We start from the raw sequence: 26,457 nt of genomic DNA, 5'->3' as shown, positions 1-26,457 counted from the left end.
GGCTTGCTCTGCAGCTCCAGTTCCTAACTGCAGCTTCCTGCCTGCGCAGATCCTGGAAGCAGTGGACACGGCTCAAGGAACTGAGTTCCCATCACTGCAATGATTTCCTGGCTCCTGGCATTTGGAAAGTGAATCAACAGGTCGGAATTTACTCTCTCTCTCTTTCTGCCTTGTTTATTTCAAAGCTGGAGTTACAGGTTGAGGATGGTGAGACAGAGAGAAAAAAAAATCTTCCATCACTCTCCAAAGCAGTATAGGGATGTCTACCCCAAAGGCAGGGATTTAGCCTGTCATGACCCAAATAAAACATTTTTTTTTAACTTGGTAAATATACAGTGGTAATGACTGTACAACAGTGTAAATATAATTACTGTCACTGAATTACATACTGAAAATTAAAGCGCCAAATTTTACATTAATATATTTTACCACAATCAAAGAATTCTTTGAATCTCCGAATTTTACAAATGTGGTGGTTTCATTTCTGTTTTCACAACTGAAGATAAAAGGAGACTGGTTCCTTGTCTGAAGTTTTCTGCCAAAGCAGTTACCTGTAAGTAACTGAAGCCCAAAGGTCTAGCTACTGGATCAGTAAGAACCATGCACATGATCCTACACGGAGTTCTTACATAACTATTTATTTCAACTATGCCATTTAAATAGTAATAAACTTATCTACATCTTTTTAAAATTATGATTAGAAAAGTTACTCAATCATAAAACAAACCCGATCCCCTCCTATCTGCTGTAACTGCACGCACTTTAGCTGATCTGCCTTACTAGCACCATGGGGCTTTTGGAACCTATTGTATTTCTTGAATATTTATATCAAAAAAATATATATGTCACAACATTCTCAATACTTTAGATGCAAGCTATTATTAGACCTGGAAAAATAACAAGCTATCTTCTGGTCATTTACCTTTCTTCTGCACATCTTCCTCATTTACTTTAGAAAAAGCTCTCTGCTCAATTATTGGTATTTCCACATAAACCACCAAATCACACAATTTTAAGGGGGAAAAAAAAGCGCTCTGAAATAACCTCAATGAGTATATCTCAAACGGCAACAAGATGTAAAAGGAGTGATGCGGAAAGCATTCCATATTTTAAATAATTGCAAGGAACCTAGGACTCCACAACATACCTGGCTGTGCCGTGACTGAGCCGTGACTGTGCCGTGACTGTGCCACGACTGTGCCGCGACTGTGCCGTGGCTGTGCCACGACTGTGCCGTGGCTGTGCCGTGACTGTGTGAGCTCACTCCATGACCTCTACTGGAGGAAAGCAGTGTCCACACTTCGCAGAGGCGCATGCCTAAAGACACTCGTGCTCACGAAGCCACAGATTCACGGCCTTCAGAGCACAGGTGCCAACCAGCAGGTGAGGGAGCTTGCCCAAAACCAAAGGGCTCGGCTTCATCTAGATATCATTAAACAGTATCAACTGCAATAGTAAAACAAATCTTGATTTTCTTTAAATCAAACTAAATCTGACTTTCGCAAATACCAATACTTACAAAGATTTTATTTTTTGCTGCCACCATTATTCTAGAACCATCAGCAGACCACGCACAACATTTCACTATTACTTCCATATCGTCTTGAGGGTCCTCTGAGGTTAGGAAAAACTGCTTCACATTAATGCTTTTCATCTCATTCGCTGATTTCACATCCCAAAGCTGCAAATTAAAGTAAAAACAAAAAGTTTAAGCTTTTTCAGTACTCCAGTTTCATTCATCACCTTACTAGACAAAACTAAAGACTTGCTGCCTTATTAAGTAAACTGCTGGCAGAGCTTTGGATGGCATGGAGGTAGCTAAGGATTAGGACCTGACACAGGCACAGGTGCAGAAGCAAGCTGAGGGCAGACTCACAGCTTGCCACTGCTGCCCTCTGCTGTGCCAGGCAGCAAATGTGCTGCTCAGCTTCCCCACACACAGCAGGAAGACTGCACAGGACCCAGTCCAAGCCAAGTTATAAACTGGCAGACCAAAGACAGACATAAAGAAGTTCCTGAAAATAAGAAAATAAGGACACACTGAAAGGAAGCATGGTTCCTTATGTGCTTAACGCAGCGAGATGAGGCTGTAAAACTGGATCCTGAAGATTGGGACATAAAACACTCTGAACCTCACCGCAGCAGGGCCACGGGAATAGTCCAGAAGACTCAGGCCTCGGGGAACGCTCACCTTCACTCCCCTGGACTTCAAGCCTAGTGTCTCCAAGTGACAACAGCTACCATGCCCAGACCCAGGGCTGGTTCAGAAACCCCCTCCAGATCCCCACCAAAAAATAAACAAATTTAAAAATTATACTGTTTCTCTCAGACCTACTCAGCTTCCAAAGTACAGCTCTCACACAAAATCTGGTTTGTCTGGACAAGCACATAGTTCAGTCTCTCTTAAGTTTAGATAAGTGTATATGATCAAAACCAAAATCAAACAACAGTGTATGACCTGGATAAAACAAGCAGGTGCTGAAACAGTTGGCTTTCCCAAATATTACAGTGAGGCAGAGAAACAAAGAAAACAATATAAATGCCATAAACTTCAGTTTCATCAGCCAAAATATATGAGAAAGCATATTCAACCGTTGCCTGGATTTAGGAAATGAAAAGAAAGCTAACGAAACCATTAAATCATTAAACCCTGCCCAAGGACAGCACGTGGCACAGCAGGTCAAGCTGCAGCTGTGATGCCACTTCCAACTCCACAGTGCCTAGGTCCAAGCCTCACTTTCACCCGTGATTCCAGCTTTCCACCAAAGCCCACCCCGGGAGGCAGCAGGTGGCGGTGAAGCAGCTGGGTACTTCCTCCCACCTCCGCAAGAGACCCACACCGAGTTCCAGGCACCTGGCTTCAGTCTGGCCCAACCTCGGCTGTGGCAGACATTTGGAAGTAAACTGGCAGCTGTTAGATCTTATTCTCTCTGCCTTTCAAGTAAGTAAGTAATATACTTTTTTAAAAAATGAATACATAGTATCTGTCTAAACTATACCTTCTGCTTTTGCACCCGGACTTTAAGCAGCAATGAAATCCTCCCTTTCAAAGCATCATGTACCCTAATATCAGCATTTTGTTCTGAGTAAGTGACTGCACTATATTCAGGGCCCTGGTGCACCTTGTACCCTTTGTATTTTAAAGTGACAACTGCTAAATCAGAGCCAGAAAAACATGCTTATCAACATGATACTCTCCAAAAAGCTTAGAAAATTACATAATTTTCTAAGGGGTTAGGGGGAGTACATGGTCACCCTCTCAGAAGGCAGAGGCTTTAGAACACCCTGACCTTGAAATACTGCTATCTAACAGTCATTTTTCAAGATCTCTGCTTACACCTATCACTATTAGTGCGAACCAGCCAGCAATACTGGCTTAACAGCACTGCTAAGCACTGTGGGAAGACAACCACAAACCCCAGGCAGTTCTCACCCACAGTACAATACCGTCTGCCCCCTAGTGCTACTGCTCTGGGCTGCACAAGCACCTTTTGGTACGCACACATGGAAACAGAAATCAAACTCCTACATCAGATAAATGAAAACCTTTCAAAGTTTCTCTCTGTGTCTGATGAAGTCTTAGATCGATTTGGAGGGACACAGCAAGGGTTTATCATCTTTAACACATATCTTAAACACTGTGCTTCTCACTCTGAGATTATATGAGTGAATCAAGATACAGACATATGCACCACCCTCAAGGAGTTTACAGGCCAGTAAAGGAATAAGACAAAAGAAATTACTCTAGTACAAGACACATCAGGTGTGTCAGAGAAAGGCACAGCACTGAGGGACTGCTGAAAGCAAGCTATGAGGGCTGAGCTCAAGCTGCAGGCTCATTCAAACACTGTATGTTAAGAGGGGGCCACCTCACTCCTTAAACATCAGTCTCTCTGTAAAGATTAATTCTGTAGTCACGCTACAGAACTCGACACCAACTTGAAAGGGACAGCTCTGACACCAAGCAGACAGAAAAAACACTACAGGGCTTAGAGTCGAGGCTAGGTGGCAGCAGGAGCTAAAGTACAAAATGGGCAAATAAATAGGACAATAAGGGAGAAAGTCCAATCTGAGCACTTCCGAAAAGAGCACTTATCTGCTCTAAAAGCACCTCCCATCACTTTTTATCATTTTCATATTCCATTTATTCATTTACCTCCATTCCCGTCTTTAAACAACTTCAGGACAGAAAGTGTATTTTTCTGTTTACTATTCAAAACCCAAATGTCTAGTACAGCATCTGGCACACAGTAAGCACTCAGTAAATGACAGATAAATACATTTTAGGTAAAAAGATAATTATTCCCAAGTTTAATTACAGATAGCTATAGAAATAGTGTCACTAAAAGAATGAGCTCATGTTAAGGACACAGATGGAACACATACATTCCTCTCCACAACTCTGTAAAATGCAGGTAAAACAGTAAGTCAAAGGAATCTTTTTTACTGGGCGTAACTCACAAAGTGAAGCGGAATGGATGAAAAGGTAATAGAGAGGACAAAGTGAGGAGACTTCTGGAAACTGACTCTGAGGCTGTTGGGCGCAATCAGCCCCCCAGCTCACGCTACAGACCTCGTCAAGGCTCAGGAAGGACTGGGACCCAGGACCTGTGACGTAAGAGGAATTAACCTGAGAGAAATGTTTTTAAAAGTCCACTAAAATGCTTTCCTACAATCCAAGCAGGCTCTGTCCCTATGCCAGTCAAAGGACAGAGGGATTGTTCTAGATCCTACAATATGGTTAATGAAAAACAGACAAACTGAAACAAATTCTATATTCTTAATGCTGAGATCTCTACCCACACATCCTGAACTCACCAGCCAGCTTACATCCTTCAAAAGCAGACTAAAGATTGGTTTTTTTATCATAAAGTAAAGACACAAAACATTATGTCTTTGACATCTGAAGTTCATTATCAAAACACGACAGCAAGATAATCTAATAGGCAAATAATAAATACTTCACAACTACCAATCAGCTTTCCAGGGCTGTACCATTAAATATGAGCAGACAGTTAAAGATTAGATAGCTAAAATACGCGCTGAGATACAAAACAAAAAATAAAAAAACAGAAAAACAGCAACTATATAGGAATTTTTTTAAAATTAAAAAAAAACTATGGAGACTGTCATATCTAGTAACATGTTATTTAACTTTATGGCATTGTAAATTTCTATTTTTCTTCTTATTGTTGATTTTGTATTGTGACTTTTCATTTGAGGGGATGTACAGCAGCTGTGAAATGGTGCAGTATGCATTTCTACTTCCAGTCAAAGATGGACTTACAATGAAACTGTTTACTGTATCTTGACAATATTCTCTGCCACTGTCCATGCCCGCGATGATGCACATATGACTGTGTATGAAGAATTATGCTTTAATAATGATATAGAGGAACTGGGGGGGGGAGTTGGGGAGGGGAAATCCCAGGAGTCTATGGAACTGTATCATAAAATAATAATTATAATAAGAATAATAGCAATAATGAAACACTGGACAATAGGGGAGAGGGAGAAGGGATTGGTGGGGGGGAGGAGAGAGGGAAGAAGCCCTATGCCTGCAAAATTATAAAACAGAAAATAATAATAATAATAATAAAGAAGTAGAACTTAAAAAAAAAACTATTAGTAACACCAACAAAAACACAAAAGACACTACACATATAAAACAAGAATAGGATTGGCACAACGGCTCACTTGGCTAATCCTCCACCTGCAAGCATTGCCAGTTCGAGACCTGGCTATTCCACTTCCCACCCAGCTCTCTGCTTGTGGCCTAGGAAAGGAGTTCGGGACAGCCCAAAGCCTTGGGACCCCAAACCTACATGGGAGACCTGGAAGGGGCTCCTGGCCCCTGGCTTTGAATTGGCTCAGCTGTGGCCACTGCAGCCATTTAGAGAGTGAACCAATGGTTGGAAGACCTTTCTCTCTGTCTTTCCTCTCTCTAAATCCACTTCACCAATAAAAACAAATCTTTTTAAAAATCATAACACAAATTAAAAACACAATGGAAAGTCTGGAAAATAAAACTAAAAAATCTTCCAGAATATGAGACAATGGACAAAAAAATAAAAAAATAAAAAAAAATAAACATTTCAGAGAGAAAAAATTACAGAGGAAGAAATCGAACAATTCAAGGAAACATCAGAACTGAAGAATATGAGTTGCCAAACTCAAAAATGCCAGTGCTAACCAAAAACAACAAATAAACACAGACTCACACTCACAGCAAAGCATATCATCACAAAATTTCAAAAAAGAAAAATGCTTGGATAGAAAGATCCTAAAACATTTCGAGAACGAAAAAAAGATCACATATGAATCATGAGGGAAGAATGGCTCCAAACTTCTCAAGAGCACACCGGAAGCCAGGAGGGAATAAAATCTCCAAAACTCTAAGCGAAAAATAAACTATTTCAGACCCAGAATTCCAAACAGTCCAAAAATACCAATTAAACATGACATCAGGGTGAAGACCTAAAATTTACCTTTCATAGATCCTTCTTTAGGAAACTGAAGGAGATTCTCCATCAAACCAAGAGAGGAATACAAGAAGTCAAGAAATCCAGGAAACAAATTTTCAACTCAAAGGAAAAGCAAAGGGAATTCCCAGGATGGGAGGTAAATGCAGGGAATAGGATCAGCAGAGTAAGAGATCCCTCCCAAAAAGTTACTACTGGGTAAAGAAAATGGAGGGGATGTGATAAACTAGAACAGTTAACAAATCTGACCAATTTCAGAGGATTATTTGACAAAGCTTTAAGAATCACACACAGCAAAAATGAAACTATATTAACCAAAGGAAAACACTTGCATGAGAAAATACTAATTGGCTCAATTTCAATTAGTCATAATGATGTAAAGCCTGATCCAGCCCTGTTCTAAGGAAACTCATGAAACACAAAGGACAACAAAACCTGGCTCATAATAAGGAATAAAATAATTAACGTAGTTACATAGTAATGCTTATACATATCCTGTTACTTAAGTGACACCTAATAGGCAGTTAGGGATACACACAGGAAATATGAGAGCTAGAGCTAACACATCTCCATCACTCATGAAGACACGATCGTTCAAGTGAAGCGACTGGACAACCTGGCACACCAAAGAGATGATGAAAATGGCGGTCAAGGGAGAATCAAGATGGCGGAATAGGGTGGGGACACCTTGAAACAGACGAAAAATTACCCAGTGTAAAGCAGAGAGGGCACATTCCAGAAAACAGAGGACAGAACAAGAACAGAGGGGCACCTGGAGACTGACAGACACAGGAAAGCACGGAAACAATGGTGTGGTGTTGCAGTGAGCGATAACCTGGTGGCAGTCGGGGAGCTGTGATCTGATTTGCACTGGCAGCCAGAACTCCACCAGCAAGCAGGTGGGAAGGGATGTTTACCAGGAGCTCAGGAGGAGAGCCCAGAGAAAGAACTGCCTGTCCTGCTGGTCTGTGTGATTTAACCAGGAGCAGAGACAGAGTGGCAGGTCCCAGATGGTGAGGGAATAGTGGATTTTACAACCCAAGCCCCACTACAGCCAAATCTGGTGCAATCTTGTGAAGGGAGGAAATGGCCATAGGAGAGGACTGCACATGCATGAAGCTAGCAGGGAACTCATTCCAGGCTCAATGAATTGCAACTGCATGGCATCCTTCAGGTTCCACCCAAAATAGGTCCAGATAGCCTCCAGACCTAACGGCCAGAAGATCAAGAACTCCATTAGTTTCACTTAAGGTGCCATTTTGTACAGTGTAACGAAGGTTTTGCCACTCTAGGGACAACAGTCAGCTGCACATGCGCCATCATCCTGGGAACCGCTCAAATTGGAACTGGGAAAAATGTTGTACCGGCAATGGTGCAACAATAGTGCTGGATTACAGGAGGTGGAGTGCTGAACCAGGATCTGGGCAGACCATGGTGTAGGTCAGACATAAGAGCCCAGATCTGAAACTTGCTGGAGGGAGTGGCACAAGTGACTGCAAACAAAGAGCCGTGTACAACCACAATAAGTAAAATCAAACTACAGACCTGTGGGTGACACAGCTTAGAAATTTGCCCCAAGGAGAAGAATTTGCTAGCCGGAAGTACAATGACCCAGAGCAAAAGAAGCAATAAAGGCACAATGAATATTACTGCAGACTCCCCTGCATAGGAGTAAAAGCCTTTGCCAAGCTCAGAGTTAACTGAAGCAGACATCGAGAAAATGGGGGATACAGAATTCAAAACACTTGTTATAAAGCTTCTTATCAACAAGAAACACATAAAGCAGGAGTTCAAGGAATTTAAGGAATATGTCACACAGGAAATGAATCACATGAAAGCTTATATATCAGAAATTAAGAATAAAGTGGAACAAATTAAAAGTACAATGCAGAGTGCCCAAAATAGAATGAAGGAGGCAGAAGAAACAATCTCAGAATTGGAAGATATTTCTTGTCACAAGGGGGAAACAAACAAAAAGCTGGAAGCAGAGCTGGATCAGGCCAAAAACAGTATTCAAGAATTGAAAGACACTATTAAAAGGCCAAACATAAGAATTATGGGAGTCCCAGAAGATACAGAAAGAGAAGCTTGATTTAAAAATGTATTTAATGGGGCCCGGCACTGTGGCCTAGCAGCTAAAGTCCTCGCCTTGCACGCACCAGGATCCCATACGGGCACCGGTTCTAATCCCAGCTGCTCCACTTCCCATCCAGCTCCCTGCTTGTGGCCTGGGAAAGCAGTCGAGGACGGCCCAGAGCACTGGGACCCTGCACCCACTTGGGAGATCCGGAGGAGGTTTCTGGCTCCTGGCTTCAGATCCGTGAGCACCGGCGGTTGCAGTCACTTGGGGCGTGAATCAATGGACGGAAGATCTTCCTCTCTGTCTCTCCTCTCTGTATATCTGACTTTGAAATAAAAATAAATAAATCTTTAAATATATATATATATATATATATATATATATATATATATATCTGACTTTGAAATCATAAGGGAAAATTTCCCTAATCTAGAGAAAGAATTGGGAAACAACATTCAGAAGAGGCACAGAATAATGAAGTAGAATTGAAATTTATTTGAAAAGTGGGGCAGATGTTCAATCGACAGCATGAGGATCAAGTATTATGTTATAAGCCATTGATAAACAATCATTACAGGTAACTATAATTACATCAAATATGCTCCTGAAAGCTGAATGGAAGAGCTTTCTAGAGAAGTGTAAAAAACAGAACCAATTTCCAAATCCAAATCATAAGACTTTCTGTAAAATTACAACCCACTTTAATGATGTCCAAAAAACATACCTTTAATGTTCCATCAGCTGAACAACTAGACAACAGTTTATCATCTGGGGAAAATCTGCAGTGACTGACTGAATTGGTATGACCAAACATCGTATTTCGGCATTCATTTTGATTCAAATCCCAGAGCTACTTGAGAAAGATAAAAACAAAAATAAAAAAATTAGGACTGAGGAGAAGTCACAAAACATAAAATTCTTCCTTCCCTCCCATTGAAGTTTTGATTGTAGGATGTGGTTCAATTCACGACACAAAGGTGTCCATCACAAAGATGGATTTGTGACTAACAATTAACTGGGTGCATCGAAGGGTCACCTAGATTCTCAGATAATACTCTAAGTGGCTGCCAAAACAATCAGTATTATTTACAAAATGCTTATTTTTTTTTTTTATTTGAGAGGCAAAGAGAAAAAGAGGGAGCTTCATTCCTAAGGCAGGAATTCAACCCAGTCCCCATGTGGGTAACAGAGACTCAATTACTTGGGCCACGACCTTCTGAGTCCCAGAGTATACATCGGCAAGAAGCTACAATGGAGCAGAGCTGGGGCTCAAACTCCAGCATACCAACACGGGATATGGGTATCCCAAGCAGCATCTTCACTGCTATACCAAAAGGGACTAAATATATATAATTGTAAATTATAAGGGATTAAACTTAACATAAGTTAAGCAACACCTCTAAAAATTAATCAATCAGCTCCTGGGTATGACACATTCCATGAGACAAATGACTTAATTTCTCTAACAAACCAATGGCATAAGACAGAGGCAAAAAGAAAAAGAAAGTTGTTACAAGTAAAGTGGAATTTGAAGATATAATTACCAAATATATTTGCCTGGATTTTGATTAAGAAACCTATGACACAAAACAGGTTTTAAGATGACAGGAGAAAATAAACATGGCCCAGGTAATTACAAACCTATTTCATTATGTTTAGTAGGATAATGGCATGGCACTCAGGTTTAAAGAACCCAAGATGCACAATGAAATCTTACGGGTGACACAATATCCAGGATTTGTAATAAAATGTTCTAACAAAAAAAAAAAAAAAAAAAAAAAAACAAGCAAACAAAGAAATTAAACAAAAAAAAGAAAGTGAGGGAGTGTTGTATGTTATAAGATCGACAAAAGGCCCAGTGCCATGGCGTAACAGCCAAAATCCTCGCGTGAACACACCATCAGGATCACATATGGTGCCAGTTCTAGTCCCGGCAGCCCTGCTTCCCATCCAGCTCCCTGCTTGTGGCCTGGGAATCAGTCAAGGACGGCCCAAAGCCTTGGGACCTTCACCCGTGTGGGAGACCCAGAAAAGGTTCCTGGATCCTGGCTCCGGATCAGCACAGCACCAGCCATTGCAGTCACTTGGGGAGTGAACCATAGGATGGAAGATCTTCCTCTCTGTCTTTCCTCCTCTCTGTATATCTGACTTTGCAATAAAAATAAATAAATCTTTTTTAAAAAATTTGACAAAATATTAATCATTATTGGAACTAAACAATAGCTACCACAATGGTTCTTTATTATAGTCTCTGGATATATTGTGGCGGGAGAGGGTGCGGATAAAACACATTAAGCCTAGAAGAAATCCCCAAGATAAATCCCCAAGGTTGGCAGAGTTCCTCGGGAACAGTCACTGAGCCACACCTTGTTCCCCAAGCCTGTGTGCAGGCTTGGTTCCCCTCTCCCAGTCCTAAGTATACTCAGTTCTCCAGACAAGACGAGTTACACGGAGGCAGCTTCAGACCGACATATTTTTCACTGACTTCTCAGTTCAGAATCACAAGATGTGTGTTCCAATGGTCTTTACTGGTAATGCTGGTATGATCTGAGTAAGTCTTAAAATTTGTTCTTCATTAAAACTCCAGTAAGCAATGAATCCCTCCCACATGACAGAAGCTTTTGAACATTTTAGGAGGAAGGAATAGGCCAGTGGCATCGATAGCAGACTAAGCTTCTGCCTGCAGCACCAACATCCCAGATGGGCACTGGCTCGTGTCCTGGCTGCTCCACTTCCCTGCTAACAGCTTGGGAAAGCAGGAGAGCAGGGTTCAAGTGCTTGGGCCTCTATACCCACATGGGAAACCAGGAGTAGCCTCCTGGCTCCTGCCTTTAGATTGGCTCAGTTCTGACCACTGCAGCCATTTGCGGAGTGATCCAGCAGATGGAAGATATCTCTCGCTCTCTCTCTCTCTCTCTCTCCCCCTTTTTTTTGTAACTCTGCCTTTCAAATAAAAATAAATCTTTAAAAAGAGGAAGAAACATAAACTTCCCAACATGCAGAATGTCACAAAAGAACATTAAAAGTTGGTTAAATAAGAGAGAGGGATATTCAAAAAACTCATCAAAAATTTACAGTGGAGCAGCCAGGACATGAACCAGTGACCATAAGGGATGCTGATACTACAGGCAGAAGCTTAATCTACAAACGTCTTAAAAAATATATCTATTTATTTATTTATTTGCAAGGTAGAGTGACAGAGAAACGGAGAGACCAAGAGAGAAAGAAGTCTTCTATATTTCGGTCCACTCTCAAATATTACAAGAGCCAGGACTGCCAGGCCAACGCCAGGAGCCTGGATCGCCACCCAGTTCTCTCACATGCGTGGCAGCAGCCCAGATGTTTGGACCATCCTTGGTTTCTCTCCAGGCACATCAGTAGGAAATCGGCTGGGCAGCAGAGCAGCCAGAACTCAAAGCAGCACTCTTCCAGGGCAGGCTAAAGTTGCAGGCAGCAGCTTAGCCCCTGCACAATGCTGACCCTTAAGCTTACCTATTTATTCCATTTTCCAAAAACTTTTTTAAGTATACTCACAGTACAATAGTCCTATCTTTTTAAGAGGTGGATTTGTTAAAATAGGAAACAGTTTTTCAAAGTAAAAGAGAAAAATGGCTGCAGCACAATTTTATTATATTATTATATCAGTCTATTATTTTAGTTTAATCAAGTATGTTCTGCAGAGCCCGATATTTCACAAACATGCTTGATGGTCATACGGACTTTTGTTTTGTTTTGTTTTGTTTAAGTTAATATGCAAGTTTCAATCCCCGCAACCAAAAAAACATGGTAACACAATACAAGGCAAATAAAAGGAGATGTTCTGACGCATCATTCAATTGGTCAGCCTATTTCACAACAGCCACACCTACTTTGAGGAAGAAGTCGTTTGACCCAGTGGCCAAGAGGAGGTACTGACTGTGGTTGGTGAAACAGCAACAGTTGACTTGCTCTGAGTGCTCATCGTAAGTACGTACTAGTTCCCCAGTCACAGAATTCCAAATCTACAGAGAACAGAAAAAGCACAAGTTATAAATATGCATTATTTTCCAGGACACAGCCAAGGGCCAAGGCAGCCAGGAGACACCTCACAGGGCTGTCCACCCTGCCACAGCAGATGTTCCCAGTCAGATGCTATGCTAAGGAATGTTTCCTTTCTTCTTTAGAATAAGGCAGTGTTATGCCTCAATGTTGTAAAGCTAAAACAAAAACTACCTCCAAGTATACACATTTTTTCAACAGCATAACTTGAATCTAAGCCAATCTTTCAAGGCAAAATTCCACATCCTCCTATCAGCAGCAGAGAAATGCTGTAAAAGAGGGTGGCATACCGGACTGCAGATCAAAGGGCTAAGTCCAAGACCCGATTCTGCCCTCTCCATAGCTTACCTGCTCCTCAGTCCCCACCTCTGTAAGTGGGGATACTGTGAACCCTCCTACACAACTCCAGGCTGCCAATGAGACAGCAAACCTAAGTGCTCTGCAGACTTCACGGTGTCATATAAATAAGTAAAACTGGACTGCTCAGTAAAAAACACTGGCAGAGGAGACTTCTGAGTCTGAAAAAAAAAACCTAGCTTTCAACCTTGTCTTAATCTTTTTTTTTTTTTAAGATTTATTGCTTGATTTCAAAGGCAGAGTTACGAAAAAAAAGAGCTTCCCTTTAATAGTTCATTGGAATTACTTTTTAGAAGCACTGATGTCCCCTCTCCCATAATTTCCCTTTTGACTTTATCGAAGTATTTATTAGAATACCCAGAAGCAAAAAGATTTTCTCTTTTAAACATACACATATGCACTTGAAAGCTAAAGAAAGCAGGCGGGGAAGATTTTCCATCTGTGATTTCACTCCACAAGTGGCCTCAGCAGCCTGCTCTGGACCAGGTTGGAGTCAGGAGCCAGGACTTGGACCACCTGCCATTTCCCTCCCAGGAACATCAGAAGGAAGCTGGATTGCAAGGAGAACACCAAGGACTTAGACATGCATCCAGTGTGGGATGCCACCACTGCAAACAGCAGCTTAACCCATTGGACACAACACCAACCCCCAGAATTCACCTTATTTTGAAGTTATTTAACAAGTATTTCTGCCATGTTACTTACATTGAGTTCTTAGGAAACAGAATTCAGTATTATTTCTTTTTCATGTAATTCTGACTTTGAAACTACCCAGAGTAATCAACTCGAAGTATGACTCCAAGTGGTATTGCAAAGCAAAGAGATTATTAGTTGTAAAGCCAGTTAGTCTAATCTATCAAAAAACAAATTCTCCCAATGTCTCAGTCTAGTCTAGATTGTTCGATAGTATGCTTCCCTTTGAATGAATGAAAACTCAATATAATTTTCTACCAACCCAACCTACCACCTTTAAAACAGGATAAAATGAGGTCTTCCCTCCATATATCAGTGACAGAACAACTCCAAGTTTTCAGTTCCTTTTTTAACTGGTATCTATACTCCAGTAAAAAGTTAAATGTAGTAGTAAGAGACAAGAAAGAATAATTAACAAAGATACAAATTGCCCTCTGATTACTTTTCAGACCACTAAGCCACTAAGCTAAGTATTCAGCCATCTTGTTCTGCCACGAAAGTTTTTTTTTTAAATCTGGGTTGTATTTCACAAATTTCCTAAATCCGTAATCTTCACACAACGTTTCTGGCCACAACACATACCACATTTTCAAACAATATTTAATCTGCAGACCTATCAATGAGCAAACAAATTCATTAACTTGGAATTTTTATTTATTTATTTATTTGGCCTGGTAAATTTCTCTGGCTGATCAATCTAGGCATTTCTGCTGGTGCTTAAAAATAAAGAACTTCCAGTATTACTTTACAATGGATAAAGTTAGCAAACCAACAGGCAAGATCTTTATTAACTCTAGTTACCATAAACTCCATTACATGAAAAGAACATGAATTATGTGGTAACTACAACTCAAGAGGAAAATATTCTCCTACCTTTACTTTTCTGTCCACTGAACAGGTTGCTATAAATTTTCCATCTGTAGAGAATGCACAACAAAGAACTTCATCTTCATGAGCCTTGATTTCTAGAAGTTTCTCTCCTGTTTCAGCTTTGAACACCTACACAAACAGCAATGATTATCTTTTTTTAAATAAAGTCACTAAGCCACTGCTCATTATTCAACAGAAATGTTTCCTTACAAGTTCTCAATCACTGTTATTTGCAAAACACAAACAAAACTGACAAAATTAATCAAAAACTCCAAATTTCTGTCAGAACTTGCAAAACTTCTATAAACTGAGGGAAGCTACCAAAAACTATAGGAAAAAATGTGCATTTTCTGCTAAATCTACCCCTACATGAACTTTTTAAAAACCTATTTATTAATTTATTTATTTATTTATTTTGACAGAGACAAATGCCCCTAAGAGCCAGGGCTGGGCCACGACGAAGCAGGAGTCAGGGGCTGCAGTCAGGCCCCTGGTGTAAGCGTCAAGGATCCAAGCTCTCGAGTAGCCCCTTGCTGATTCCCAGGCTGTGTCCCAGCAGGGAGCTAGAGTCAGAAATGCTGCCAGAACTCAACCTGAGCAGTCTGATAAAAGATACAAGGATCCCTAGGAGCTGATACCCCAACACTCACTATGAGCTCTTTAAAGCACCATCCTAGAGAACTAACTATCCATTGCTGAAGCAACAATAAAAAGACATTAGACAGCAGCTTCTGAGACAGTTTTGACAACTTCTTAACTATCAGACAGAAATGACTCACAATAGGCTTTATTTCCGGGGCTCATAAAATCAAAATCAATAGAATGAGTAACAAAGTACATATGCAGAAAACATATTTAGTCATGACTTTACAAAAACTAATAGTCCTAAATACAAAAGTTTTAACCAATTTAATCCACTTGTTTTCAAAATCAACAGGTGGGGCACTCAACTCTATTTACTAAAAACATTTAGTTAAAACAAGGATTGAATTCCTTAATGCACATTAGGAAACAGCTAACCCCATTACTCTTTATTTTAAAGCTTTAGTACTAGTACTAGTACTAGTACTAGTACTAGTAGTAGTAGTAGTAGTACTAGTAGTAGTAGTGGATTACTTCTATTTGAAAGGTAGAGAGGAGGAGAAACAGAAATTGACTTCCATCCGATGCTCACTCCCCTAATGGCAATGACTGGAAGAGGCTGAAGCCAATAGCCCTGAAATTCTTCCAGGTCTGCCACACAGGTGCAGGGGCCTAAGTTCTTGAGCCATTTTCTGCTGCTTTCCCAGGTGCATTAGCAGGCAACTGGATCAGAAGTGGTACAGTCAGGATTCACACAGGTGCCATGTGGGATGTTGGCACTGCAAAAGGCTTAATGTGCTAACCCACAATGTCAAGTCACCCAATTTCTTCTTACACTTGGAAATTTATGCCTAGGCCTTTGACAACATAGCTTTCAAAATTAATTATATTATAAATATAAATTAATTATATTTATTGTTGATGATAGCTGATTAGGGCGATAAGGGTCAAGGGCGATAAGGTGGATGAGGTAACAATTTTCCACATTCTATTTTTTTTTTCTTCCTGTATCTGGGGGAAGATGGGGGACAAGCAGTGAAGCCACACCTAGCCTCCCAAATGCCTCTGCACCCTGGGAGGGAGGACAGCCACTTGACATCACCCCAGGTTTCCTGATGTAGGGCACACTCTGAGGGTCCTGCTCAACAATTCTGAATTGCTGCTGGACGAGAGACCTGCAATTCTCTCCATGTTTGGGGTTCTGAGTTCGGTGATTCAGTTGAGCGAATTCCCAAAGAAACTTCATCTGAGGTGATCCCAGACTTGATTTCCTGTGTGTGTGTGCATGCCAATACAAGGTCCAGCACAGTCCGTCGCACAAAGCAGCTTAAGCCTATGCTGGTAGTTGCAATTACTGGGTCAGGTCTGCCTACAGACTTGTCTTCTACACAAACCAATGAGTGTTGTAGCCCAGCCTGATCCTACCCACCACACACTCGGAACTCACACAAACCAGTGGGAGCTACAGCCTAGTCAGAGTGACCCGCAATAACCCCCACCAGGCCCACTTTCTCCCTAAGCTCCTCCATCAGAACCTCTCCCAATGCTAGATACTGTGCCCATCGGTGGGTCCATGGGCCAGCCCTACCTAATCCACCTTCTGTCCTAGCAGGAACAGTGGCCTTTCCTGACTGGCCTTCAACCATTTCCATTTTTTATTGTTGGGTGTTACAGCCCAGCCAAGCCTGGTCCACACCCAAATACACCTCACACCTGGCTCAGCAGGAGCAAAGACCTAGCTTAGCCTGTCCTACAACTACCCTGGTTCTCACGAACACCAGTGGGTGCTGGAGTCTAGCCTAGACCAGCACACCCCAGACCCAGTCCACACTTGTGCCAAGGAACTACCTTGCCCAGCTTGCCCGAACCCCAGGCCTGAAACACATGCTCACCAGAGGGGGCTGTGACCGACAAGGGGAGTTTCCTACACTCCCCCCAGACCCAGATCTCACGCATGTCAGCGAACGTTAGGTCCTTCCCTGGCATAGCCTACCCCTACATCTTGGCCTTTGTATGAGCTGGTGAATATTACTGCATGGGCCACCCTACACTCTGTTTTAGGATACACATGCGGGTGCTGCAGCCTGGATCTGCCTAGTCTGTTCTTGGTCCCTATACCCGTGAATGATGGCAGGTTCCATGGTCACACCTAGTTCAGCCGATCCCCACCCCAACTCTTCAGCTAACCAGTGGGACTTATATTTCCACAGCGTTGGGCCCATACATCACCCACAGAATCTACCCCCAGACTGGTTCTCTCATGTGCTGGTTAGTGTCATGGCCTTGCCTAATGTGACCCATCCCTGTTCTGACATTCAGTCAGGTACCAGGATCTAGCCCTAGCTTTCACATGGACTTGCATGTGGTGGTCAGCAATGTTCCATGCTAACAAGCCCTACTCAGGACTCCAATGTAGGCTGGTATATCAACCTGACCCATACAGATTTTCTGGTCTCTCCCCTCCAAACCACCAGGTCTCAGTCCCCTCACTTACCTGCAAATACAGTGGCCCTGTAGTTGGAAGTCCCTCAAGCTTCATTCCTCATCTACATGCACAGTGGCCTTATCCATGGATGTCCCTGGGCAGTAATTCCACACCCCCAAGCTCCCATGCTTGCCACTGGGTAGCCAGCAGACAGAGGCCAGCACTGGTTGGCACTCTGGCTGCCCGCAAGCCTAAGATGGTGACAGCGAGCAGGGTCAGGGGCCGAATCAAGCTCCTGAGAGATTGCTTCACAGTTTGCTTATCGTGAAGGGAGAAAACTCTCTGGTCCAAGCAAGCTCAGAACTCGCTCACCACTTGGCAGCAGTGCTAGGGCCAGGGCCCCAAGCATTGAGTCCAACCTGGCTCAGGTACCCCAGCAGCCCCCACGCTGCTGGGAGCTGCTTCCACCCAAGCCCTGAAGTCAAATTCCCATTGGCTCCTCACGCCAAGACGGCAGCAGTGGTGATAACAGAGTTATTTTACTTAATTGTTGTTTCTTCATCAAAGCCCTATTTCTTGCATTATAAAGCCTTAAAAATTTATTCTTCATTTCTCTTAGCTGACGAATGAATAATAGCTGAGTGGCAGAGTAAAAGCACATCTTTGTCACCTGGAAATTCATAATCACAAAGGCATTTAACTACATCTTTAAAATCTGTGGAAAAAGATTTCAGAGCATTCAAGAGATTTTAATTTCTCTGCTATTTCTAATTGTAATATTGTTAAATTTTAGAGTTAAACATACTCGTCTAACATTTACTGCTTGTTTTGAAGGCAGGGCAACACACACACACACACACACACACAGGGAAAGAGAGAGAGATCTTCTATCTGTTGATTCTTCTCCAAATCCCAAAAAGCTGGACTAGCACAAATCCAGGAGGCTGAACCCCATTTTGAGCCTCCCACCAGCGGGGCAAGGGCCCAACTACTGGAGCCAAGGCCTGTTGCTTCTCAGGGTATTCATTACCAAGAAGCCGGACAGAAGCAGAGCCAGGACTTCCACCCAGGGGCATTAATGTAGAAAGTGGCTATTTCAACCCTGAACCAAATGCCAAACTCTATACAAATCCTACTCCGTGTGGGACTGGTACACGCCCTTTTCCACTTACCTCAGGAGATAAGTTTACCTGTAAGGTTTTGTCAGCTCCACAGGAAGCTATTTTCTGACCGTCCTCAGAAAAGCAAGCACAGTAAACAGCATCTGTGTGGGGGCGGACAACCAGGCGGGAGAGATTCTTGATGGCTTTTTTGTTTCTGAATACAAGGAAAAAAATAACAAATCCAGTAAGCTAGAGTAAAAGCAACTGTCTTCTCAGTAATAGAGCAAACCATATCTTGTAACACACATATACCCAAAACCACTATAAAATTCTTTAAATTACTAGTATGCAAATGACAGCATAGATCAGCCAAAGAGGAAACATACAAAGTGATACAAAGTATCACTTTGCAAAAAATGCTACTCTGTATTAAGCAATCTGTCATACGTCACAAATGTCACTAAGTTAGAAGAAATCTATTAATCAAATGCATGTCACTTTCTATTTTTATTTGATACATTGATATATGAGGCATGGATAAAACATCATGTATAAGTATCTTTTGAAAAATGTCCATTTCTTAAAATGAAAAAAAGCACAGCAAAATGAGATTTGTTTCCTATCTAAAATCTGATGGTAAGCCCACTATTTTTTTTTAAAGATTTACTTATTTTTATCAAAGGAGATTTTTACAAAGAGAGAAGGGGAGACAGAGAGAAAGGTCTTCCATTTGCGGATTCACTCCCAAGATGACCACTATGTCACAGCTAGGTGGGTTCCAAGCCAGGAGCTTCTTCCCAGTGTCCCCCAGGGTGCAAGAGCCCAAGGATTGGACCATCTTCTGCTGCTTTTCCAAGGCACATTAGGAGAGAGCTGGCAGAAGCATAGTATGTAATGCTGCCACTGTGGGCAGAAGCTTAACCTACTATGCCACACTGCCAGCCCCTCAGCCCTTTTACTAGTTGTGTACTTTTGCAGGAAAGTAACTCAACTTGTCTTGCCTAAGACTAGCATTATTACAAAATAAAAGGGAAAAAAAGGAAAATTGGAGACATTTGCCCCACCCACCTCCCCGCATGCCTCAACCCTTCCCACACTAATGAGTGGTCTTCATTGATATACATTCTTATCAACCATGTAAACTACATCAAAAATAAAATTAATTTTTAAAAAAATTTAAAAAGATTACCATTGTTATCAGTATTACCGGAGTCAGTATGTAGGTACAAGCACACATCTACATATAGTCTTTGAATAGCACCTAGTCTGTAGAAAGTATTCAGTTAACGTTAGTTGTTCCTGTTAAGAACAGCATTTAGCAGGCTAGGAACAGCAGCCTAGGGTCCTCACCTTGCATGCACCAGGATCCCATATGGGCATTGGATAGTATATTGCCTCCTCCACTTCCCTTCCAGCTCCCTACTTCTGGCCTGGGAAAGCAGCAGAGGACAGCCCAAAGCCTTTGGACCCTGCACTCACGCAGGAGACCCAGAGGAAGCTCCTGGCTCCTGGCTTCGGATCAGGCTCAGTCCCTGTCGTAGCCACCTGGGGAATGAATCTCGATCAGAAGATCTCTGTCTCTCCTCTCTGTGAATCTGCCTTTCTAATAAATAAAACATCCACCCACTGCCGCCATCTTGGTGGGCAGAGCACAGGTAAGCCTGAGCAGCGGCGTGGATACCTTACGCTCCCGGCCACGTGGCTGCGGCTGGGAGAACCCATGCAGGGCCAGGCTTCCTGCTGGAGATCCTAGCTCCCCATCCACCGCTGCTAGGCAGAGGGAGAGTCAGAGTCCTGGGCTTATGGACAGCCAGAGCACCAACTGGTGCCAGGCTTTGCCCGCTGGCCACCCTGCAACAAGCTCTGGGGTCTTAAGGATACGGAATCACTGCCTAGAGACATCCATGGATAAGGCCACTGGATGTGTAGGTGAGGAATTAATCCTGAGAGATACCCCAGGACAGGGCCACTGTACTTACAGTGTGTGCTTAGGCCAATTTGGGCGATGGACTGTGCCAGACCCTGTATTGGCATGCACACACAAGAAACCATGTCTGAGATCACCTCAGATGAAGTTTCTTTGGGAATCCCCCCAAATGAATCACTAGACTCAGAACCCTAACCATGGAGAAAATTGCAGGTTCCACGGTCAGACCTGCAGAGGACACCTGGTACCATAACAGAAGACATATGACAGAACAATTCGACCAACGGCCCCAGCAAAAAGTTGGCAGTGAGTATCTGGGCAAATATAGACTCTAAAGTAGACTATGTCAGTCAGTGGAGTCTAGAGAGATTTTATCGTGACTGGAGTGGCAAGTTGGCAGCAATACAGAACTACGGAACTAACAAAACCTCTTGAGCAAGACCCTCGGAGCGTGTCCCACATCAGGGACCTGAGATGGTTGGGAAGCTGGGTGCGGCTTCTCACCTTATCTCTCCACTCCCCACAGACACAGGAAGCAAAGAAGAGAATGTGAAAACACTGGCCTCATCCACTTCCTCTAGCCTTTAATCCTTTACATTCTAATCAAATATGTAAAAATTATCAAAAATTTTAAAATAGATAAAAAATACAACAAAAATAAATAAATCTTTAAAAGAAAGAATAGCTTTTAGCATTTTGTCAGCATCCAATATTAAATATTTGGTATTCAATAGCAATTTATAGATAAATAAATTGATGTTACGGTTAGTGAGAAATCTTTTTAGAGATTTATTTTATTTGTGGGACTCATGCGGTGGCCTTGCGGCTAAAGTCCTCGCCTTGAACACACTGGGATCCCATATGGACGCCAGTTTTAATCTCGTCTGCTCTGCTTCCCATCCAGCTCCCTGCTTGTGGCCTAGGAAAGTAGTGGAGGACAGCCCAAAGCCTTGGGACCCTGAACCCGCGTAGGAGACTGGAAGAAGTTCTGGCTCCTGGCTTTAGATCGCCTCAGGTTGGCCGTTGCGGCCATTTGAGGAGTGAACCAGCAGATGAAGCTCTCTCTGTCTGTCTCTACTTCTCTCTGTAAATCTGCCTTTCCAACAAAAATAATAATCTCTTTAAAAACAAACAAACAAACAAAACCCAAACATCAATCCCCAAACCATTAGGTCTACAGCTCCAAAACCCATGTTCATCACGATTAGTCCACATTATAGGAAATCAAGAGCTTGGTACTAATATTTAGGATGACTTCTCAAAATGCCTACTAGGACTCTGAAAATAAAATCATTCCTCCTATACTCTTTTCTCTGGAACTTTTCAATAAATACAAATGCTTACTAAAAGTTCTAGCTCTTAAAAAAAAAAATCTAGCTCTTTCCAAAATAGTTTCATCTTCCTGGAGGGTACTTACTCATGACCTGAAAAATAATGACATAGTTTGCCCTCCACTGCCTGTGGTTTCTCTCCTTAGCTACTCACATCCACTCCAGGTAGAGCATTCCATCATCGACCTCCTGCTTGGCCTGCAGCTTGGCTTGCTGATACACTTCTGAAGTTTCCGGTTCACAGAGACCCAGTTGTATAATATTAGGAAATGGTTGTCGTCCAAGAAGGTGTCCATTTAAAGATAAAAACTCCTGAAAATTTTCACAGACTGCGCAGTTCTATGAGTAAACAGAATGCTCTTTAGAAACATAACCAGAACTAGGATCTGACATTTTTCTGCTTCTGTGATCTTGGCACTTTAAAGGCTTAAATAAAATAGTCTACATGAACTAAAACTAGTCAACCATAAAATCACAACAAATATGTAGAGATCCTCTTATGACTTCTAAAGATGGGGCAGAAATCTCATTACTGAACATATTTTTTCTTAGAATGTTTTTTAAGTCACTGAAAAAAAATCTCTCTCCCAACTTTCAAACCTCAATCCTACTTACATTCTCAATAGGCTAAGAGGCAAACTAATTAGAAAAACTGAACATGAAACAGAATTAAATGTCAGGCCCAGCGCAGTGGCCTAGCAGCTAAAATCCTTGCCTTGAATGCACGGGGATCCCATACGGGCGCCGGTTCTCATCCCGGCAGCTCCATTTCCCATCCAGCTCCCTGCTTGTGGCCTGGGAAAGCAGTCGAGGACGGCCCAAAGCCTTGGGACGCTGCACCTGCATGGGAAACCCAAAAGAGCTCCTGGCTCCTGGCTTCGGGTTGGCTCAGCACCAGCCGTTGCGGTCACTTGGGGACTGAACCATCGGATGGAAGATCTTCCTCTCTGTCTCTCCTCCTCTTTGTATATCTGACTTTGCAATGAAAATAAATAAATCTTTAAAAAAAAAAAAAAAGAATTAAGTGTCAACATGAGGTGTCCATTAAGGATTAGTGTTTCATACTACTATATACCTTTTCATCCAATATATGCCTGTATTCCACAAATTCGTGGATCAGATGAGCAGGGCCAACAAGTTCTGTTTTTGCTTTGATCCAATTCAGAGAAAACATTAAAGCAGAAAGTTCCTTTAAAAAAAAAAGATCAGTAGCACTGTTAATGAATCAAAGAATTTGAGGTACAACATCATCATCATAACACTACTGAGAGAACTTGGCCAATATGTAGAAAGAGAGCACATAAATAACACAAAGAAATATAAAACAGGCCTGACTTCAACCAAATCAATGTCAGTTGCACTGAAGATTCATGCATAAAACATAGTCTCTCAAAGACAAACCAGAAAATACAGTTAAGTATTTTTTTATAGCACTGAAGTGAAGGAAATCTTTGTAAGCAAGACTCTGAAGCAAAATACAAAAAAAAAAAAAGTACTGCATATTTAACTACTTAAAAAGTCAAATACAGCTAGGATTATGGCAAAGCACGTAGAGCCGCAGCCTGATGTGCTAGCACCCAAACAGGTGGCAGTTCAAGTCCCAGCTGCTTGAGATCCAGCTCCCTGCTGATGGCTTAAGAAAAACAGCAGAAGATGGACTGACTCAGGGCCCTGTTACCCACGTCGGGGAGGACGAAGCTCCTGGCTCCTGGCCTTAACTGGAATCAGTCCTCAATCCTAGCTGCTGTGGCCATTTGGGAAATAAAGCAGCAGATGGAAGATCTTTCACTTCCTCCCTTTCTGAGCTCCAAATAAATAAATAAGTCTCTTTAAAAAAAAAACTAGTCTTGAGGGGCTTACACTGTAGCACAGTGAATTAAACTACCAAAAGGTACTTCTCCAGTCTCATCACATATCTGAGTTTGGGGTTCAAGTCTCGCACGTTTTACTTCCAATCCAGTTCCCTGCTAATGCAACTGGGAAAACAACAGAAGACAGCCCAACAGCTGGGCCTATGACACCCACATGGAAGACCCAGAAGGAGTTCCCGCTTTTGCCTTCAGCCTGGCCCAGAACTGGCTGATGCAGCCATGTGGGGAGTGATCAAAGAGATGCAAGAACTCTCTCTCTCTCTCCCTCTCTCTCTCTCTCTCTCTTGTTCCTTCTCCTTGTCACTCTACCTTTCAAATAAAATAAAAAGTATTAACAAAAAGCTTTAGTGTAGCAAAAGTAATATAAATTAAGGCAAAAAAAACAGAACATATATGCAACATACATGGAAAACGAGGAGATAAAATTTAGGATGACATAAAAATCTACATAGGCCACCTCACTTTATGCATGTTGGCACTGGCCATGTGGTAGGCCAGAAAGTTGTACCAGTACATGCAGTCCTCCTGATCCGGGGACAGAGTGCACGGCTGCCGACACCTCTGGAACTGAGTGACCATCTTTTTATGCAGATCCTGAAAACCAAATTAAACATTTCAGAGAACACAAGCAAGACTCTGAAGCAAAATACAAAAAATCATTTTAACTCCAGCCTCTCCTCACAAGATACCCACTAATTAGAAAAGGAAAACTAGGGACTGACACCGTGGCTCAATATGCTAATTCTCCCTCTTGTGGCACCAGCACCCCCTAAAGGGTGCCAGTTCGTATTCTGACTGCCCCGCTTCCCATCCAGCTCCCTGCTTGTGGCCTGGCAAAACAGCCAAGGATGGCTCACAGCCTGGGACCCCGCACCCACGTGGGAGATCTGGAAGAGGCTCCTGGATCCCAGCTAAGGATCAGCTCAGCTTCGGCTGTTGCAACCTTTTAGAGAGTTAACCAGTAAATGCAAAATCTTTACCTTTCTCCTTCTGTCTTTAGTCTGCCTTTTAAATTAACAAAAAAAAGATCTTTTTTTAAAAAGGAAAAATAGTAACTTTACAGTGGATAAACCTGACAGATATCACTTTAAGTAAATCATCAACATTAAGATGATACAAGATTAGCCCTGTCAACACCAAGTGCTCCCTGATATTAGGTATTCTTACCAAAACATGTCAAACATTAATCCTATCAGAAGACCACAGAAGACAAAACCAAATTAGAGGACACTGCAAAACATCTGGCTAATATGCTTCAAAAGTATTGAGGCCGGGGGCCAGTGCTGTGGCATAGCCAGGTAAAGCCACCATCGCCTTTGACCCCAGCATCTCATATGGTCACCAGTTCGATTCCCAGTTGCTCCACTTCCGGCCCACGTGTCCGCTACTGGCCTAAGAAAGCAGCAAAAGATGATCCCAAACCTGGGGGTTCTGTACATATATGGGATACCTGCTAGAAACTTCTGGCTCCTAGCTTCAAATCAGCCCAGCAGCCGTTTAGCGGCCATTTGGGGAGTAAACCAGCACATAGAAGATCTCTCTGTCTCTCCCTCTCTCCATAACTGTGCCTTTCAAATACATAAGTATTATGTCAAAATATTCACAGTCTATGGATTAGTTAATAGTATTATATCAATGATATTTTTCTGGCTTTGATCATTGTGTTGCACATACAATACGTCAGCATTAGAAGTTAGATGAAAAGTTGATGCATGGAAATCACTACTGTTCCGTAATTTTTCTGTAAGTCTAAAATCATTTCAAAATAAAAAATACACATTTTTAAAATATACAGTGACATAAGTACCTGAAGCTGGCCACGATTTTTCTCTGTAAGAAAGTCCACTTGCAGATCATGTAAATAATAACAAAATGACTTTCCATTCCGATCGCAAAATAAGAGAGATTTATTAACAAACTCCTGCAGTATGTCTTCCACTTCTTCAGTTTCCATGTCCCACAGAATACATAACACCTGCAAAGGAATCAAGCACTTAATGTGCTGTAGAAGTGTAACGACCAAGACTGCAGACGAGATGTGCACACGCACACACACCCCAACTTAAAGCACTGAAAATAGAATGCCTCTACTTCTTAAGAAACTCGATGATTCCTCAAGAGAGGAAAAAGAAGTCAGATGCCTTTCAGTCTCTTTAAAATTGCTGAGAAACAGGTAACTCACACGTTAGACACAGAGCCTTGACGAGGAGTGGCCGCCAACGCCTTCCCGCACTACCTCTGTCCGTGGGCTCCCTCCTTCCAATACTCTCCCCACGATGTCATAAGCACTATTTCAGAAGTTACAGGCCATGAACACCCGTGAGGACTGCTGGCCCATCTGTTACCTTTGTAGGCACCTTAACACCCTTCTGGAAGATGGAAAGATCTGTGTAATAATCCTTGATGTCTTCTCTGAGCACATCAACACTTATGGACATGGCTTCATCGAGAGCTTCATAATCGTAAGATGAAGACTTCCTTATTCTCTTAAACTGCTTATTCTGAAGCTGCCTGAGGTAATACTCCCAGCGGTTGGGAAAATCACGTAAAAGTGCACCAATTAAAGACACTACAAGAGGCGAACCTAAAAAAAAAAGTCACAGTTTTAATATTGTTTTATGTTCAAAATCACCACTAAATCAGTTTCTTCCTCCTCTTCGCTCTCCTACTGACTCCATCCCGTTCCCTGTCCCCCTCC

The 26,457-nt window shown here is 42.2% G+C and overlaps 1 protein-coding gene across 1 annotated transcript in view; it reads right to left on the bottom strand.

The window, feature by feature from the left end:
- APAF1 (apoptotic peptidase activating factor 1) overlaps positions 1-26,457 on the bottom strand; it is a 79,582-nt gene that overhangs the window by 34,482 nt on the left and 18,643 nt on the right. The window contains exons 8-17 of the mRNA XM_058673030.1: positions 26,105-26,343; positions 25,567-25,734; positions 24,222-24,353; positions 22,964-23,077; positions 22,043-22,227; positions 18,718-18,844; positions 14,524-14,649; positions 12,432-12,563; positions 9,287-9,412; positions 1,520-1,681 (exon numbers count right to left, since the gene is read on the bottom strand). Of these exons, the coding sequence (XP_058529013.1) occupies positions 1,520-1,681; positions 9,287-9,412; positions 12,432-12,563; positions 14,524-14,649; positions 18,718-18,844; positions 22,043-22,227; positions 22,964-23,077; positions 24,222-24,353; positions 25,567-25,734; positions 26,105-26,343 (1,511 nt within the window). The remainder of the gene's footprint in view (positions 1-1,519; positions 1,682-9,286; positions 9,413-12,431; positions 12,564-14,523; positions 14,650-18,717; positions 18,845-22,042; positions 22,228-22,963; positions 23,078-24,221; positions 24,354-25,566; positions 25,735-26,104; positions 26,344-26,457) is intronic.

Source organism: Ochotona princeps, chromosome 15 (assembly GCF_030435755.1).
Source record: "Ochotona princeps isolate mOchPri1 chromosome 15, mOchPri1.hap1, whole genome shotgun sequence".
In the NCBI taxonomy this organism is placed as follows: Eukaryota; Metazoa; Chordata; class Mammalia; order Lagomorpha; family Ochotonidae; genus Ochotona; species Ochotona princeps.
This window is presented reverse-complemented; position numbering and strand designations above follow the sequence as displayed.